Genomic DNA, 19,449 nt, shown 5'->3' with positions numbered 1-19,449 from the left:
ACTACTTTCATTACATGTACTTTATCAGCACATAGTAATTAAAGAGAAGTGTGTCACTATAGTCATTTAAGGAAATGCCTGACTTTTATTGAAAGATAGGTCACTTTTATCTCAACCAGCAAAAATGTCAACCTGTGGGGGAAAAAACATCCAAGGTAAGAATAAGCTATGTAGTCAGTCACCTTCTGAGTTAATTTCTCCTAGATCTCTTTATCTGGCTTTTCAGTATTTATACTGCCTGACTTTCCGTTTAATAAAAGAAATACCAGTATGGTAATTTGAACTAGTGAGTCCAACTACTTCTCTAAAAATCCACCTTATGTCTGTGAGTTCTGAAGGTTCAAGGTCAACAGTAGAAATAAGTACATCATTGCAAAGAGGTATAAAATACTAAAAGGAAGTTACTTCTTTAAAAACAATAAAAATTGTACTTAGAAAAACCATTTAAAAAATTGATAAATTTTGCCCTGGCTCATGTGGCTTTGTGGATTGAGCGCTGACCTGCAAACCTAAAGGTCACTTGTTTGATTCCCAATCAGGGCACATGCCTGGATTGCAGGCCAGGTCCCCAGATGGGGATGTGTGAGAGGCAACTTGAGGCATAGTCTGTGGAAAGAAATGAATGGATTTTAGATGGTTTGGGAATAGGTAGGGTGGAAGAAATAAGGAACAGAGGAGAATTTATGAAGGCTAAAGCTTGAGCAGCTAGGTAAGAGGCACCTACTAAAATAAGGAATATTTGAGGGAAGAGTAGATGTATGGAAAAGTGTAAGAGTTTGGTTTTAGACAGTTACACTTGAGTTGTCTATAAGACTTAACCTACTATGTAGCAAGCAAAATAGTGTACATGTTTAGACACATGTATTTTGGAGTCCAGAGACTGGATTCTCCATTACGTAGCTGTGTAACCTTGAGATAACTTCATCATCTTAAGTTTTCTCATCTATAATTGAGACAATAATAAACCCTCAAAGATAATAAAGTGTTTAAACATAGTACCTGGACATAGTACCAAGTAAAGTTTACTAAACTTAACTAAAGTTTAGTTGTTAGCATATGAATCTGGCTGTAAATCCTTGCACTCAAATGTCTAGAGAGGAAAAGATGACCATTAAATAGATGACCTTCATTTGTGTAGCATATTTCACAACACATTTACTTCTCCTTTAGATATTAATCCAAAATACATGTCATTTGTTAACAATCTTTTCAAAAATATGATTTATTGATTTCTTCAGTTATTTTCTGTTTTTTGTGTTTTTGTTTTTGTTTTAAACAATGACAAGTCTGACATGCCTCAAACCACCTGCTTTGATTTGGGAAGAAACCTGTTTATATTTGGTGTATTTAGGTGAGAGGTAGCAGGGAAAACTTTACCTTGAAGGCCTGTGTCCTGTGGCCACAGCAGAGTAGAAGATCTGTAAACTGCTGATCAGCACTAGAACAGAAGGAAGGCAAACCTGAGTGAAAGCAGTATGAGGTAGAATGGGATGTACACAGGGCAAATTCTGAGGCTAGGTGTGGGTGGAAGGACAGGTTATACCACTAAAAAGAGGCTCTTAACTGACTTAGATCTTTATCTACACTCAAATCCCAGAAGCCTAACCCCTTTTTATACTCTTCTCCCTTTTTCTGGTAGATTCTGCTCCCATCTCAAGAGAAACAAAGACTTAGCATATCTAGTTAAACTGAATAAGTTCTACTGTGGGACTATTTATTGTTAAATGTAGCAGTTAGGTTCAAGTACAATACTAATCATTTGGTAACTTACTGATTAGGAAGTTTTTTAAGCTGACTTGGGATACAATAAGCATTTTTATAAAATTTTCTATTGGGGAAAATAGATAATAATTTGACAAATTTTGTAATAAACAAGATGAGTACAACTTGTAAGCCCATCCTTATAATAGTTATCAAGTATATGACACTTTTGAAATATGGAAAATAAATGTCACATGTCCTAATTTTAGGGCAGAACCTGAATGTCCTCAAGTTACTGCATGTTCCTGTTTTGGGGTTGTGTTGTTTTTGGGGTTTTTTTGAAGCTTGAATAATCTTTTATCATTTCTCCATCATAGCATCTTAAACTTACGCAGTTTAGAATTATCACGTAATTGCCATGGCTGGTGTGGCTCAGTGGATTGAGTGCTAGTCTGCAAACCAAAAGGGGTTTGATTCCCAGTCAGGGCACATCTCTCGCACACCGATGTTTCTTTCCCTCTCTTTCTTTCTCCCTCCCCCACCTCCTAAGAATAAATAAATAAAATCTTTTAAAAAAAAAAGAATTAGCACATAATTAATTGTCTGATCATGTTGAGAACCTGCATGACTCAGACCCTACTGGAGAGAAATCTGCTTAATTGAGGAAAAGGGAACTCATCGGTCACCAAATCACGATCATCGTATAATGGGTTTCACTGCTCTAGGATTAGATTCATTCTTGCTTAACTATCAAATCAGTGCAGTAATATCCTAACTACAGGTATGTTTAGAGGGAAGAATAATTATTATATCTTAGAAAATTGAGACATAATTGACTATTTCTTACTAGCTACCTAGATACCTGTCTAAAAATGGCTTCAGATGAAAAATATTTTACAAGTCATTTTGAAGTACATATTTCTAAAATCCTTTGGTAATTAGTTGTAGCCAAACAGTTCAGATAATCTAATCATGTAAAATATAAAATGATTTACAATATTGGAGAAAGAAAACTCTAATCTTGTCATTTTAAAAGCTGTTTCAGCTCTGATGTATTTTTTTTATTACCAGATACACATTTTAAACATTCATTCATTTAACAAATACTTATTGAGTGCTTTATATTTTGTCAGAACCTGTCGTAGGCACTCAGGGATTCAGCAGTTCCAATGTCTGAACTTTGTAGAACTTATGTTCTACATGGAAACATAATAAATAATATGTCAGGAAGTTATATTGGGAAAGAATGAGAAGAGTGGAGAGCTATTATTTTATAGAGAGTAGTTAGGGAACACATTTCTGATAAAGTGATATTTAAGCTTCCTGAGGGAAGTGAGTGAAATATATGCCTATCTGGAGAAAAGAAAGAAATCGGGAAGTACATGAATCCCGAGACATGAGCTTTCTTGCTGTGTTAAGGAAAAGCAAGGGGTCACTGATCATAGTGTGCATAGAATTTCATATTTGTTAACCATTACATTTATAAAATACAGATTCATTCTAAGGAACAGAAGCTTCACGAGGCACCTCACTCAGGAAAGGGAAGCAAAGTGGTACAGTGGGAGGAGCGTAAGTGTGAGACCTAGATAGGGGTGAAGTGACCTGTACTGCAAAAGTTTAAAGAATCAGAATCCTATAATGATCAAAAACAAGTGTAAGTTGGGGAGAATTCCATTTGCTGAAAGAAATGAAAAAAAGGGAAACATTGTTCGTCCCATAATTTTTTTCCTGTGACTGAGACCTTGGACCCCAGTTTCCTCACATATATTTATTTGGGCTTACATTAGACAGCACTGTGAGGGCCCCTTTAAAAACTTTCAAAAGCTCTTTCTTGCAGCAAATAGAAAGCAGAGGACAGCCCCCCAACACCCCACCCCGTTCCTTTACTAACATGTTTTAATCTATATTTTAAAGAATTTGAATGCAGGTGCTTTCATTCAGTGCCTTGTGTTTTTCTCTGATCTGTTGGCTCCAGGCATGTTCTGTCCAAAAACCTGATCATACCTGTGCAAACTGAGCCTTGTGTCAGAAAGAATAACTAATAAAATTTACCTATAGGGTATATAGGCTAGCAGTCCTACTGATACCATCTATATATTGTTATCTATTGAGAGGGAGTATATTCTCATCTGCTATGAGGGTGTGCATTTTGAAACAGACCAAAAAATGATAAAAGCCCTTAATTGAGTTACAGATAGTATTTTTCCTTGTTACTGAGATGGTAACCAAAATTTTGCCGTTTCAGAATTTAGGACAAAGGGTGCTCTGCTCACTTGAAGTCTATTTTAGTGTAAATAGCAGGAAAGGCAGAAAATCAAATATCACATTTTTTTAAAAATTTATAAAACTTAGGTATTGGGTCTTTTAAAATGGGCTGTATAAACATTACTTATGTCCCTGGTTCTGGGCTTGTCCAAGTATTCTCTGTATTTTTTAAAATTATCATTATTTTTTTAAAATTTTCATCCATGGATATTTTTTATTATCAATTTTAGAGAGGGAAGGGAGAGAAAAAGAGAAAAACATCAATCAATTGCCTCCTGTAAGCGCCCCTGCTGGATTGAACCCTCAACCTAGGTATCTGTTCTGAATGGGAGTTGAACTCCCAACCTTGTAGAATATGGAAAGACCCTCCAACCAACTGAGCCGTCTGGCCAGGGCCAAATATTTTCTGTATTTTAAAAGGAGACCCAAAAGGGCACATGTTCTCTGCTGAAGGTTTTATAAAATCCCTATAAAAGCAAAGATCTTATTTCTTGATGATGTTGTTAACACTGTTCTAGATTAAAATATATTTTAAGGCTGTCCAATTTTTTAAATATAAACTGTTGCAACTTGTAATAATATGTGTTAAATCCTTTCTCCTTTTCTTTAGCTGAGAAAAAAAGCCCATACTACACTTTGGACATGGAAAATGTGCCGTTTAGTAAGAGAATATCCTAGTATACATATGTATTTTATTCTGGTTAAAAACTTTTCATCCATACTGTATTTTCACAACCATCGACATAAGTTTAAAAAAATCTGAATTAGAAAATGTGATTAAGCAGAAAGTCTTAATTCCACAAGCCCATCAGTTAACTGAGATCGCATAGTTTAAAATCCATTTTGTCCAGAAAGGCAATTAGACTCCAAAATGTGTTGCTCACTCTAACAATTACTGTTTTCCTGAAGCACTTTGAAAAATGATTAAGCTTAACAGAAAAAGAGGTACTATACTGATTGCAAGAAAAGGCATAGTAAATCATGTACCGCATTCCTGAACTGTACTCATAATTGCTTCCTCAGGAACAATTTCACCAAAAATATTCTATTGATTATTTCCTTTAATAACACTTTTAAAACTTTTTAAAGATTGTGAGATACTTTAATCTTTCTGAAAATGTATGCAGATAATATAGCAAACACCCATATATTGACTACCCAGATTTATGAGATCTTTGTCTTTTGCTTTGACTCAGGGTTTCGTTGTTGTTGTTGTTTAAAGAAATAAAGCATTAAAGGTAAAGCTGAAGCCTCTTTTTAATCCTGTTTAATGAGAATTTCATATATAAGTTTTTATTGTTCCCCTGGGGGCTTCTGACTCTACTATAATTGAGAAAGAGCTAGAAGGATAAATATTTTAACATCATAAGTTTATTTTTTTTTAATTTCTTTCTTTAAAAAAATTAAATACAACTTGATCTATGCAGATGAAGTGAAACTTTTTTTCATTTACTTAGTGCTTAAAATAAATTTTCCTGTGTCTTACATTGTTGGAATATACTTCTTTCCTCTTTTTCCAAAGAAAGACTTTTCCAGGGAGTAAAAATAATCTAAAATGTTTAAGCAAACTTCCATAGCTGATATTTTCAAGTAATTTAATAACAATCACAGTTGTAAACAAAACAGCAAAGAGAAATCTGATTAAAGGAGGTTTTGATTCAAAAAAGTAGTTAACTGCAGGTTGGCTTATTACACTAATTAGTATAGGAGTTGATTAGCAGTTGTTTAAGACTTGGTTCTGTCTCTGTTGTAAGCTCCTAAGAGGCAAGGTTCACATCTTTTATATCTTCTTGTGCACACTCCCTGCCTGCCCCCATGTAATTAAGAATTCAGTAAAATTTACCAGCCGGTAGAACTCTGCCTGTCGAACAAAGAAAATTAAGGTAGTAGTTTAGTTCTTGGTCAAAATGTTCAGACCTGGGTTCTTGTTCTAGCCAGTAAAACTAACTGCATAATATTTGGCAAGCATTACAACTAGAAATTTTTTAATCTGTAAAATTAGGTTAGTTTATATTCTTGTTAATTCAACTCTCCCTTTTTAAATTTGGGGATCTACATTCTTTGTAATCTATTTTTACAGTTAGACTTTTCAGTTAGACTTTATGATAGTACAAATCAGATTCCTCGTTCAAAGTCCGAAGACCCTTACAGATTACATTGTTTCATTGGAATTTTAAAATATTACATCATTACTGCAGTATAGCTGGGTCATTAATTGGGATTTGAAATCTTACGTTTGAAAATAAATCGTTTTTAAGAAAAGATTTTAGCCTGCCTAAAATGTTCTTTGTCCCTTGCTACTGTAAGATTATAATTAATATTTCTAATATCTTGTTTACAAGTCTGTTTAGTTCTCTGATTTGGAGGGGTAGAATTGTTAATATCAGAGAAAAAGCTCAAACTAAGTAAAGATTCTTTCATCTTCTGTTTGTTTGCTAGAATTAGGTAGCATCACACAACAGCTACATTTTAGTTCAAGGTAAAATGCAAATTCCAGTTTTGATGGGCTCTTTAGTTCTAAAATTGTAAGTTTTTTTAAAAAAGTTAATTCTGAAAGTGAAAAATTTGAGGAGAAAGATGCTTTAATGTATACGCATTATCAAAGTTTAGAAGGTTTTCTACAAGCAGTAGTACCCATTATACAAATAAGTAGAGACATGGTCCAAACCCTGGAAGCTCTGCTGTTGCCTTTGAAAGGCTGTTTTTTGTTATTGTTGCTTTGTTTTTTTAATTTCTAAATCCAGAAATAGGGCAAGGTGTGAAAAAAAGAACTGGCGGAACTGATCCCGCAGCAGAGTTGCCCATTTCTAACTTCCTTTTCCACCCTGCCTGAAGTTTTCCTTTCACTTTCTTAAAACCTGTGAAAGATTAGTAAATTTTGGTAAGCATCTTTTAAATGTATAAACAACTTTAGTAGTCAGTTATGTACATCAGTAGGAGTCATTTTGGCAGTACTTCGGTTCTCAGAACACCTGAGATAACTGTTTCACAAAGTTTGAAGATGAGTTCACAACTTAGAGCACTTTGGGGGCAGGACTGCCTAGGGGAGATGCTGACACAGAAGGTTAACAAAACCGAGGAGACCTAAGAGGAAGGGCCAGGAGGTGTGTGAGAAGGACGTAGAAAGGAAAGTGTAGCATCAAGTGTTTCAAAGTTTTGACTAGCATTCACTCTTCGCAAAGACAGTAGAGCAGAAACATCCTCCTCCTCTTCTGTGTCCTGCTGTTTGCATTCAGAGCTCAAGCTAGTATTACTTGGATTATAAATAAGCTTTATTGTCAGGTAATTGGACTTCTGTGGATTAGCCTGAGGACCTCACCACTTGCCTGAACAGTACTGTCTAATAGAAATATAATGTATAACACATATCTAATTTAATATGTCCTAGTGGTCACATTTTAAAAAGTAAAAAGAACACAGGTAAGATTAAGTGTAATATATTTAACCCAGTCTGTCATTCATCCAGAATTATCATTTCATTGTATGATCAGTATAAAAGATCATTGCTGAGTGGATGTTTTACTTTTTTCTATACTAAGCCTTCCAAATTTGGTATGTATTTTACACTTAACAGCATATCTCAGTTAAAACTAGGCACATCCCAAGTGTTCAAAAACCAGTGGCTGCCATTTTGGGCAGTGTGGCTATGGAACATAGTTTTAGAATGAAAATGCTTCCCAAGTTCCGAATAATAGACAAAATTTTGGAATATAGTCTAAAAACTCATTTGACCTTTCTGAGCCTTGGTTTTTCCCCTTCTGTAAAAGTAGAGAATTGGAGTAGGTGAGCTCTAAGATTTCATTTGTTTCCAACATTATGTGTGTCTGGAAAAACTAATAGTATTTTTATAACAGTATCCCACAGAATTTCTTCTTTTATAATTAAGCTGTCATTATCAGATTCAATTAAGAATATTTTATTGGAGCATAAACTAGTCCACAAACCACAGTCAGTCTTTATCACTAAGCTTGTGTTCTCTCCACTATGTTGTGTAGCCTCCCTCTCAATCCCAAAAATTTTCAGTCCCAAAAGGTAGGAGATAAAATGTTGAGGTTAATACATTTCAGTAAGCAGCAGCTTTATTATTGCATACTGATAGCCCTATACTGTGTGTATTAATTGTTATAAGATAGTCTAATTTCTTTCCCTCACATTCTTTCTCTGGGCCACTAGGCTTTGTTTTAATATTACAAATCATACTCTTCTTTGCCCAATCCTATGGACCATTCCATCCCCTTGACTGTCACAGTACTTTATTACAGTGAGGACAGCCAGAAAGAAAGAAGCAGTGGGGTAAAATAAGCAAATTAGCTGTAAAGACCTTTGACTGTAAGATGAAGAAGCGTGACAGCCTCAGAATAAAGTCTGCAGTGAGAATTTGACTAATCATGATTGAGGATAAAAGAGTCTCCTCTCCATTTATATATTTACCTAATTCCCAAGGTAAAGGCTGTCTTCTTCTTTTAAAAAGAGGTTGCAAACTGGAGACCTGTGTGCTCTGTGCTAGCCAAAGGTGTGTTTTTGCATGGTATTTTCCTTTTTTTTTTTTCCTTTGGCAGAGGGGTAAACACTTTAAAATTGGGAAATTTCACAATAAATTATAAATTTCCCCACTCTCTTGAAAAATGAGGAAATCTAGCAACGCTGGGCCCACATCTTCCATGGAGTTGACTAGCGGCCGCCTCCCTGAGATGGGGCATGGGGTTTGCCAGTCCTCTCCCACCCCTAGTCGTCCTGTGCTCTCTCACTGCTCTCAGTTTGCATTTCCTGCCTGAGCCTGTAGGTGCTTGTGACCACTGTTTTAAAGTGTCACATGACAGAATCAACAGAATTCTAGCATATTTGCCTGTACTTACTATTTTTAGGACAGTCACTGCAAAGCTGATGAAGAGATCTTATGGTGTGTTAAATCTTGTATTATACACAATTCCTAGAGAGTGTTTAGAATGGTCAAAAATCCTTCTCAAAGGGAAGGTAATATTTGTCAAGGATCTCATATTGTAATTTACAGTATGATGTCTTCTTTAATCAATTATAATCCGAGAATAGTAGTATCTTATGTATTAGAAAAATGATGCCAAGTCACACAGCTAGCAAGGGTCCCAGTCAGTCTTTTTCCCAAAACTCATGTTCTTCCTACTATCATGATTGCTTCCCTTTCAGTCCCAGAAATTATTTGTAGTGCCTAGGTTACATACTTGGCCTTCAACATATGTACTGCCAGTTTACAGGCAGGGAAAGCATTTTTATCCTAACAAGCATTGCCCTTCTTATATTAGGAAAGTTGACAAGCACTAGGTAGATAGGCAGTTCCTTTGCTTTTACTTAGTTGCTTGTGCTGCTTGACAGTTGATAGAGAAATCAGTGTAGTATTCTCCTATTAGCAAAGGAGAGCTTTTTTGTCTTTGATACTATCCTTAACCTGTTCCCTTTGCTGGACATACAGTCTCCTCTACGTGATCATAGAAGCATGTATTAAAGGTTTTATTTTTTCATTCAGAAAACACTTACTATAAGCTTCTGTGATAAAGGATTCCAGAGGACAGGATATCTGCCTTTAAGAAGCTATGTTCTAAAAAAAAAAAAAAGTGAAAATTGTAAACAAATACACATCGATAAGAAAATAAACTAAAAAAATAGGACAAAGAGATACAGATAAAGATCATTGCAGAAGGGAAATAGTTGCAGCTGGTAACCATTTAGTTATCAAAGTTCAGCTATGCTAAAAATCATCAGGAAGCAGAGCCCACTCTTAGATTCAGAAGTAATCAAGACATACATCATGTGGTGTTAAAATCATGGTGTGGGAGGTGTTAGCCTGTTCTTAGATCTTAGAGGCTGAGCACACTGTGAGTAATAATAATAAAAATAACTTGAACTTCTCACCCATAATAAGCACAATTTTTAAATCTGACTCTGAAGAAATACTTTGCAGACATTGTGCAGACATTGAGAAAAGTAATGTATCTTTCCTTCTTCTTTCATAGTTTGCATTATATGAATTAATGAATTATGTACTCTTCTCTTTAGCAGCATAGGTCATTATTAGAGGTCCTAAGGTCGTATCAACCTCCAGTTAACAACCACATTTTCAGTCTGTTTCTAATGCTGTTTTCACATTACACCAGACAAGTTGGCAGGTGCTAGACACTTTCCTGTGCTTTGTATCAGTCTCTTATTTTATCCTTCTCTTTTAGATTGTTTTATAACCATTTCATAACCACTATTAACGTTCATTAAGCCTATCTGTATATAGGTGGGAATACTGGGGCCAGGGATGAGTTGTTTTTTTGCTTTTTTTAAGGCATAAGACACAATCTCATCTGTTTAAGTGAAGTATTGTTTCCATTTGTAAAAGGCATATAATAAATATTGATTTGATTCTAGAGTTGTCTTTTTGACATTTTTAGTTTTAGACTATTGCAGATCTTATAAACAGCTATTGATTATGTAAATAAAAGATGTTTAGAACCTATGCTGCTAATTAGAAATTGTTTCCTAGCACTGTCTTTAAAAATCTTAGTGTATTACTATTGAATTTAATTGCTTAGTTCCAAGGCTGATTGTAGGCACAACTGTGAAGTAAGGGACATTGGTCCTCTTTCCGTCCCAGCCCTGCTCACAGCCATGCGTAGCAGAGCTCTTAGTGTCCGCCCTATCCTGACTTACGAGGGTATTTGACGCCTCTCCTTGTGGTATGTAAGTCATTAACTGTCAGTAGGCTGATCAAGTAGTGTGGTAGACATGGTGGTTGTCAGCCCTGATAATCTCTCTCTTCTTTTCACCTGTTGGAGAAGCTTCCATGACAAAATTACTTTCTTTTTAATTTTTCTACCTCAACCTTCTCAGTCTTGTTGAAATGTGTCAACTTAGATAAATTATATTTTAATTATGAAAATAGTTATTCTCATTTAAGGAAATGACCTTAAATGTTTTTTCCTGCAATGTTTTGGACTAGATCTTTACACAGGGATACTATATAATGAGACTAGAACTCCAAAGTAGCTATTTTTTTATCATTTTTATTGCATCATATTAATAATCCACTTTCTGTGATTATTCAAAAAAGATATCTGATTTGATTTTTGTCTTGTGTTTCAACAGAAGGAGAATATGTTAAAATGTTTATGCGAGGTCGGCCAATCACAATGTGTTTTCCTTCTGATGTTGACAACTATGATGACATCAGAACAGAACTGCCTCCAGAGAAGCTCAAACTGGAGTGGGCGTATCCTTTTCTACCATGACTGGAAATGTATTGCTTTGTTTAAGAAAAAAGTTTACCTAACCTCTACCAAAATGATTTTTATCCCAGAAAAGTAAAAGTAGTAAGTATAATTGCCACTTGAGAAAGTAAAAAGATAAGATGTCAGCTCTGATCCTATCACATAGTTTATATATTTTTGCTATTAGCAATTAAAATCCACAGAATTAAAGTTTTTAAATAGGGCAAGCAGTTTGTTATCATCACAGCAGGTATTTGTGATGCAGTAGAAAAGGCATTGGACTAGAATTGGAAGACTAAGGTTTGAATTTTTCTCTGCCACTTAACTGCAAGTGAACCTGACTTTCTTCATTTATAAAGGGGTTAATAACCCCTACCTCACAGACCTCTTGTGAGAATTAAATAAGAAAACATCAGTTTAAGAATTTTGTAACCTGTGAAATAACGTGAATTATTAAGAGCTCAAATTAACAAGGTTGCTTTTAATTCCAGAATTAGCTTCTGTTCTCAGCCAGACTTTTTAAAGAAATGACTGTAAAATGGGGCTCTCGCCCTGGCCGGGAGCTAAGTTGATTATGGCATCGTCCTGATAAGCCAAGGCTGTGGGTTTAATTCCCAGTCAGGGCACATACAAGAATCAACCAGTGAATGCATAAATAAGTGGGACAACAAATTGGTATGTGTGTGCATGTCTGTGTCTCTGTCTCTCCTCCACCCTCTCCACCCCCTTCCTCTTTCTCTCTAAAATCAACTTTTTAAAAAATTTTGTTTTAATAGACGCTCTCCCTACCGAACTTTTTAGTAGACACTCTGCCTACCATACTGCCTGGTTATCTCTGACTTTATCATTTAGGTTGAGCATAAATGTTGCTTCCTCAGATAGCCCTTCTTTTGATCCCTGTTTTTCTCTCCATTTAAACTAGGTCCTACTTTTACAATATGATTCCTCTAGCATCCTCTGATTTTTCTTTCCACCATTTCTAACAATATAATTGGCCTTCATTTTTATCATTTTTGCCAGAGCATAAACTCCAGGGACACAAGCCTCACATTGGTTGTATGTTTAGCTCTGTGCCTGACACATCAGGAACTCAGTATGTATTTGGTGAATGGGGGAACTAAGATTCAAACACATTGGCAGATAGGAGTTTTTGAGTTGGGTCCAGTCTTCTTTACAGTATACCTTTCTGATTCCCTTAAGTATCCTTGACTATTTAATTTAACACCTTGAAAATTATATTTGTTAAAAAACTTGACTCTTCTTTTAAGATACGGTTATCGAGGAAAAGACTGTCGAGCTAATGTTTACCTTCTTCCTACCGGGGAAATAGTTTATTTCATAGCATCAGTAGTAGTGCTATTTAATTATGAAGAGAGAACTCAACGACACTACCTGGGTCATACAGACTGTGTGAAATGGTTGGTATCATTTAACATTGCTTGATTTTTAATTTCATGCCGTTTTTTGTTTTTGGGTTTTTAAAAAATATTTGGTTTTATTGGAAATTTCTTATAGAGCACTCAGAATTTAAGGATATTATGGACGTTGTGTGAAACATATTTTGAAAAGAAAAAAGGACTTACAGGCCTCCAAAATAGTTGGTGTGATATCTGCAGCCGTAAAACACCTATAAATCTCAATTGGAACCTCTTCTGCTTTCTCAGATCTTCTATAACCCTTTTCTTCGGGCCAGTAGTATCAAGTTTATGTTGGGCACACTGGACTTTTAAAGATATCTGAGAGTGAATATTAGTTACTAAATATTTATTGAGGATTAAGCCTATGAAGATAAATTTTTGGACTTGATTTTAATTTTGGGAGAAAGAAATCATAATTGAACAGGGATCGTAAGTATCCCATAGGGGGTCAAACTGTAAAAAACGTGAGAACTTTTAAATGCTTAGGCATGTTTTAAAATCACTCAAATAATTTTGCTACTTTGTAATTAAGTTCAGTAGTTTATTGCTTAAATGTAATACTTTCCAACATTTTAAAAGCTTCTCTATGTTCATACTATTCTTGTAACTATATCAGAAAAAATTAATATATGACTATTAGAATATTATATAGATACTGTTAAACTTTTAAAGATTGAAATACTGCCTTTTACACTGGAAGAATAACATGTACAGAATTATTTATTACAACATGTTTGTGATAGTAAAAATTGGAAACAGCCTCAATATTATTTAGCTGGGGACTAGTGAAATTATAATGCACCCATAGGTTACTATGCAGTTACTAAGAAAAGCATGAGGAAGCTCTTTACTCATATTGATATGAAAAGACCTCTAATATATACTCCAAATTACAAAGCTCAAAGAACAGGAAAATGTGCACAGTGTTTCACCATGTGTAAAAGGGCGGTGCGAAATAAATATTCATCTTGGCTTCCACATATGTAAAAAATTCCCAGAATTAATAATTAGAAGAAACTGATTAAGATGGGGCAGAGGAGGAAAGACTTTTTTCTCAGTATGTCTTTTTATAGCTTTAACATTTGAACCATTCAGTTGTATAGCCTAATCCAGAAATTTTACTTGTGTGTGTCTCTGACTAGAAACTGTAATTGTCAATAAGCAGCCTGGGCACAGCTGCTGCTTTATATCCTTAGTTACAGGAGTTCCGTTCAGGTAGCCTTCAGATGGCTCTCAAGGGTGATGGTTCTGTAGTAATTTAGTGGTGATCTTGATGTGGTCACAGGAGGAGGTGAGCACAGCGTTTACCTATTCTACCATTTTGACAGGAACTCCAGAAATTATACTGTTTTAAAACGCATTTTAAAAGATATTCCAGCCCTGGCTGCTGTTAGTGGACTGAGCACTGGCCTGCAAACCTAAAGGTTGCTGGTTTGATTCCGTCAGGGCACATGCCTGGGTTGTGGGCTGGGGTCCCTGGTTGGGGGCATGCAAGAGGCAACCACACACTGATGTCTCTCTCTCTCTCTCTCTCTCTCTTTTTCTCTCCCTGCCCCTCTCTCTGAAAATAAATAAATAAATAAATAAATAATCGATCTTTTTTAAAAAAGATACTGCAAATGTTAATGTATTGGATTTTAGTTACTTTTAATGTGGTCAACCTGAATAAAGGACATAAACTATCTAGTAAGAAGAAATAGTATCAAAGAAACATTAAAAAACTCTGGCCTCCTTAGTAATCAAAGAAATTAAAACAAGCTATCATTTATACTAGTCAGATTATCAGAACACCTTAAAAGATACAATTCTTAATTTGGGGAAATTATAGTGAAACTTTTAAAACATTCTTATTTCTTATGATCATTTAAACCGATATTATTCTTCTGGAAAGCAATGAGCAACTCATACCAAGAACAAAAATATATATTCTCAAGTTGAGCTTGCCCCTCAGTTGCAGGATAGAGAAAGATTCTAGATACAGACATGAAGACATCTTTTTAAAATTTTTGTTAGTTACTAATATATTTATCATGGGGAATGTGGGCATATTACTGTACTATTATCCATTTGTACTTAAAAGTTTCTTACCCCATAAACAGTGAGCAGCCAGGAAAAAAAAAAGTTTCTTGCCCCCAGATTTTGAGCCATAAGAGTTTTTAGCCTTAAGAGCTAACTAAAAGGTTGGAGGCACTAGGCATGAAGATGTTCGCCATTGTGTTCCTTTGTAGACAAGTAGATATAACGGAAGACCTGATAGGTTAATATATATGGGTTATGTAGCAAAATGGAAAAATGCTTATGTTTTAATAGATTAAAATTACAATGTAATGTTGCATCTTTATTGTCAGAAGACCATGTGAACATGTATATGACCATAGGTGCAAGACTTGAAAGGAACTTGAGTAAAAAACAGTTTAGGTGAAGGGATTAAAGCAAAAACAAACAAACAAAAACCAGCCTCTTAGACATAGACAACAACATGGTGATTACCAGAGAGGAAGCCAGGTAGAGGGAGGTAGGAGAAAAAGGGAAAGAAAAGAAAAAAGAAAACAGTTTAATTTATTATATCACGATTGTGAATATTTTCTTCAAATTTAGTGTTTGATTAATTTGTCTCAAGTTTAACAAAGAAAGAAGTACAGCTGAAAACTTAGAAAACAAAGCTTTTGATACTTGATGTTTATTTGATTTGTTAAAGAAAACAGGGTGAGATTTTTTTTAATGATTAAAAAAACTACTTTAAAAGTGTTGATACTTCTGCTGTTTCACATGCCCTTCCTGTATTTAAAATTGTTAATACTGCTTTTTAGCCTTGCTGTACACCCTGACAAAATTAGGATTGCAACTGGACAGATAGCTGGAGTGGATAAAGATGGAAGGGTGAGTGGTACAGTTTTATACCTTTTGTACCTAGTGACATTGCTGTTAGACTAGAATCGATGGTACCTTTTATTATATCTCATTTTTGTTCTTCTAAAACTTAACTAAGATCTAGTATAAGCAAGGAAAAAAATACTAGAATATAAGAACTTTCCAAAAAACAAAAGAGAATCATACTATTCAAATATTTTTTTCCTAAAAAACAAGTGTTCTCCCTAAGGAAACTATTTACTTAATAAAATGGGAGGACCGATAAGATTGTTACTGATTTTTTTTTTTTTTTTTTTTTTTTTTTTTTTTTTACATAGAATATGTTATCAGTGCATGCCAGTGGTACTGCAGTTTCTCTAAATTGAAGGACCCCTTGATTTTATATATTAGTAGCACTGATAGGACTTAAAAATTTTTAGTTACTATTCAATAATACTAAATAGGCTTAAATAACAAATCCCTTATATGTAAGGATCAGCGGTGAAAATTAGTGGTGAGTGATTAGGAGTATATGACTGTACTCATGGCATTCTCTGGCTTCACTGAAAAGGAGTTGGAGGGGTTATATTGGAATACTTGTAAGACCCCTTCCAGTTCCAGATTCTGTTTTAAGAACTCTTTGCTTAGCAATTTATTGAACGCTAATTTTTAAAAGTATTATTTTCCCAGAAATAAAGGTAGTGCTGTAAAAGCAACGTATCCAGAGCAGATTTTCCTGGGTTAGAATCCTGACTCCACATTTCAATAGCTATGTAACTTTGGGCACGTTATTTAAATCTCTGTCTCAGTTTTCTTACCTGTTAAATGGTGATTGTAATAGTACGTAGCTCATAGAATTTTGATGATTAAATGAATTAATACATGTGATATACTTAGATTGTGTATGGCACTTAGAAAATACTCAGATCATCTGCTGCTGCTACTCTTATCATTATTATATGCTTATTATCATGGTGTGAGGGGAAAATACCTGCTCAGGATTCTTTGGGGGCATATCTAAGTGTAGTAGCTATTTTTATTAGATATTTATTCACCCCTGTTAATTTTTAAAGATAGCAAGCAGTTCTGTGCTGTAGTGGTACTTACTGGCATCTACCTATGTACCAATTAGTCCTGCTGTCTTGAGTTTTTCCCCTTGTTTTTGCAGCCTCTGCAACCCCATGTCAGAGTGTGGGATTCAGTTAGTCTATCCACACTGCAAATTATTGGACTTGGAACTTTTGAACGTGGAGTAGGATGCCTGGATTTTTCAAAAGCAGTAAGTAACAATTTTTAAAGAAGTAAGCAAGTGGGACAAAGAAGTTGAAGTTAAGCTCAGTTGTGTGTGTGTGTGTGTGTGTGTGTGTGTGTGTGTGTTCACAGAAAGTGATAACTCTGAATTAAAACATGAGATATTAGCCAGAATTTTAACCTAAATACTGAAGTACTTTGGTTTAGCTAGGATCCAAGATATTACACTTAATTATACTTAATTTTGTTCTATCCTAAAATAGAATTCTAGTATAATATCAGGAATCATTAGAGGAATACATGCATAGCATTGTAAAATTAAAACAAGCAACAAGATGTGCTTTTGTTTAGTTTGAATGATGAAGCACTCTGCTTTATTTAGAAAATTCACAGACACAAAACTTGGCCGAATATGCACAAACATTGTCTTTTCTTAATGTCATGTTGGAGCAAGAGAAACAATCAGACCTTTGTGTTCACTGAAGTCATGAATTACCTTGGTTCTGAATTGATAACAACACAAGTTTAAAATTCAGTGCTTAGCATTCTTACCTAACCATTGACGCTTTTTTATGAGGGGAAAATAAAACAGAATTTTACTCATTTAAACATTCTGTTTACTCCTGAATTATATGTAATGATTATCAAGTATATGGGACACCTATATTTTAGGATCTGTAATATTTTATTTCAAATATAAATATTTCTCCAGATTTTATTGGGTCTTATTTATACTTCAGAATATATTTATATATTCATATCTTCTCTTCAATTCTTAGCTGTCAGCAGCTGTATTCTGGATAATGGAAGTTTTGTGGGACATGGAGGAGGAAGGGACATTTTTAAGACAGAAAGATAAATTTGGGTGGATATAGCAACTTTGCTAGCTTGAAGGTTCTGAATGTTAAGAGCCAGATGAGTCAGGAATTGGGAGAAAGGCATTTAGAAAGGGAGATAAAAGGACAGAAAAGAAATACTTTCATTATTTTTTTTTCTCCCTGCTAAAATCTATAGCAGGGACTGTTGTCATCTTATTGATAGCATTGTTGCAACATTAAGACTATCTTGGATGGCCTCCTACTCTCACTTTTCCTAGGTTAGGTAGTCATTCCAGTACAGGCTAAACAAAGACCAACAGAAGAGAGTAAGCTCTGCCCTTCCTTGGTACCTCTCCTCTTCACCACAGTATTTCTTTGTTCCATGGACATCTAAGACATATGCTGCAAATGCCAGTAGGAGAAAAATAACTTGTAAATATCATCCACAGTTGCTTTTCTTACACTGGGAGACTTAAATGATGTGAATGAAAATCATTTTGGAAAAATAAGTAGAAAGGAATTTAGTTATGCTTTTGTTTATTTTGTTTATTCATATTAATGTATATTATGGAAAGCTGAAATTGGAAAACTTTAAAATAGCCATTAATTTTAGCTTTTTCCATCAAACTATCAAAACTGAGGAGCAAAGTTATAAAATTATGTACTTTTCACTCCTACTTCAAGGGAATATACTTTAAATACAAGAAGGCAAAAGGGAAACATAAGATGCAGGAGAGACTAGGGATCCACAAAATGAATTATTTGCTATCTCTGAATAAAAGAAGTGGCTGGATGGCAAGTAGAAATCAACTTAGGGAAAAAAATTTTAAAAAGAAAATATTTAAAAGAATATTATATTTCTAAAGAAAATACAATCTTAGTATATTCAGTATATTTCAAAGAATTGTAAGTTAAAAGATTTTAGATTATCTTAATATTGGCAGTTTCAAAAATACAGTATTTGTTCGTAGAAAGTCAGCCTTATCTGAAAATTTTTAAATGCCTTTTATTGACTTTTCTTAAGGATTCGGGTGTTCATTTGTGTGTGATCGATGACTCCAATGAGCATATGCTTACTGTGTGGGACTGGCAGAGAAAGTCAAAAGCAGCGGAAATAAAGGTAAGTCCAGAATTTTTTCGATTACTACCTTTTGGGAATACATTATTTGTTTTGCAGATTTTTAGAAGCATATTGCATATCCTTAATTGGCAAGAGCTTACCAACTGGCCTTCATCAGAAAATTCAAATTTTCAAATTTGAAATTTCAAATTCATCAGATTTACTGCTTTGTCATCATTTTATGGTATTAAGAACACCATTCTTATGGTTTTCTTAAGATAAAATATTAGTGATATTTCAGACAGATTGTGCTACTGAAATGCAAAGTAGATGGATGTCTAATCTCAAAATTAATGCTGAATACTATTCAACTACTACTTTCTAAACAAAATGTGTTATTTCATTCACTCTTTAAAACTTTAAACATCTAAAGGGAAATTTCATTCATGGGAGTACAGCTGATGTAACTGAAAAGCATGTGTAATGATAAATTTTTTGGTCTTAATTATCTTTGTTGGATTATTACAGCATATTTTATAATTGTTACTGAATAGTGGTGATTTTTTGTGTGGATAGGCTGTAACTTGTAAAAAAGGAATGTAAGGTTAGCATTGCAGCTGCATTCACATGGGTCAGAAATGGCCTCACTCTGACAGGCTTTCAAAGGGATTCAGAGTGACAAGATAACTAAAAAAAGCCTATGACATATTTGCTGTACTCTTAAATAACATCACATTCCTCTTCAGCTGCGCGTCGCGCTCTCTCTGTCTCAGCAGTTCTGTTCTGTATAAGCTTCCAGCTTTCAGCTTATTGGTTGAAAAGAGGTTATGTTTTCCAAATAATGTAAGTTAATCTTTTGA

At 34.5% G+C, this 19,449-nt stretch overlaps 1 protein-coding gene across 3 annotated transcripts in view; it reads left to right on the top strand.

Annotated features, from left to right (window-relative positions):
- Positions 1–19,449, top strand: part of EML4 (EMAP like 4) — a 135,304-nt gene that overhangs the window by 78,419 nt on the left and 37,436 nt on the right. For 2 of the 3 annotated variants that reach the window (XM_054567338.1, XM_054567330.1), the window contains 5 exons: positions 11,071–11,194; positions 12,461–12,610; positions 15,421–15,490; positions 16,629–16,739; positions 18,554–18,649. In XM_054567338.1, coding sequence (XP_054423313.1) covers positions 11,071–11,194; positions 12,461–12,610; positions 15,421–15,490; positions 16,629–16,739; positions 18,554–18,649 — 551 coding nt within the window. Of the gene's footprint in view, positions 1–4,576; positions 4,628–11,070; positions 11,195–12,460; positions 12,611–15,420; positions 15,491–16,628; positions 16,740–18,553; positions 18,650–19,449 lie in introns of all 3 variants that reach the window. The other variant, XM_054567322.1, reaches the window with a different exon arrangement.

The sequence above is a fragment of the Pteronotus mesoamericanus genome, unplaced genomic scaffold (genome assembly GCF_021234165.1).
Source record: "Pteronotus mesoamericanus isolate MK-2021 breed Mesoamerican mustached bat unplaced genomic scaffold, CSHL_Meso_final contig_101, whole genome shotgun sequence".
In the NCBI taxonomy this organism is placed as follows: Eukaryota; Metazoa; Chordata; class Mammalia; order Chiroptera; family Mormoopidae; genus Pteronotus; species Pteronotus mesoamericanus.
The sequence above is the reverse complement of the archived record's forward strand: the minus strand, read 5'-3'. Positions and strand labels throughout refer to the sequence as shown.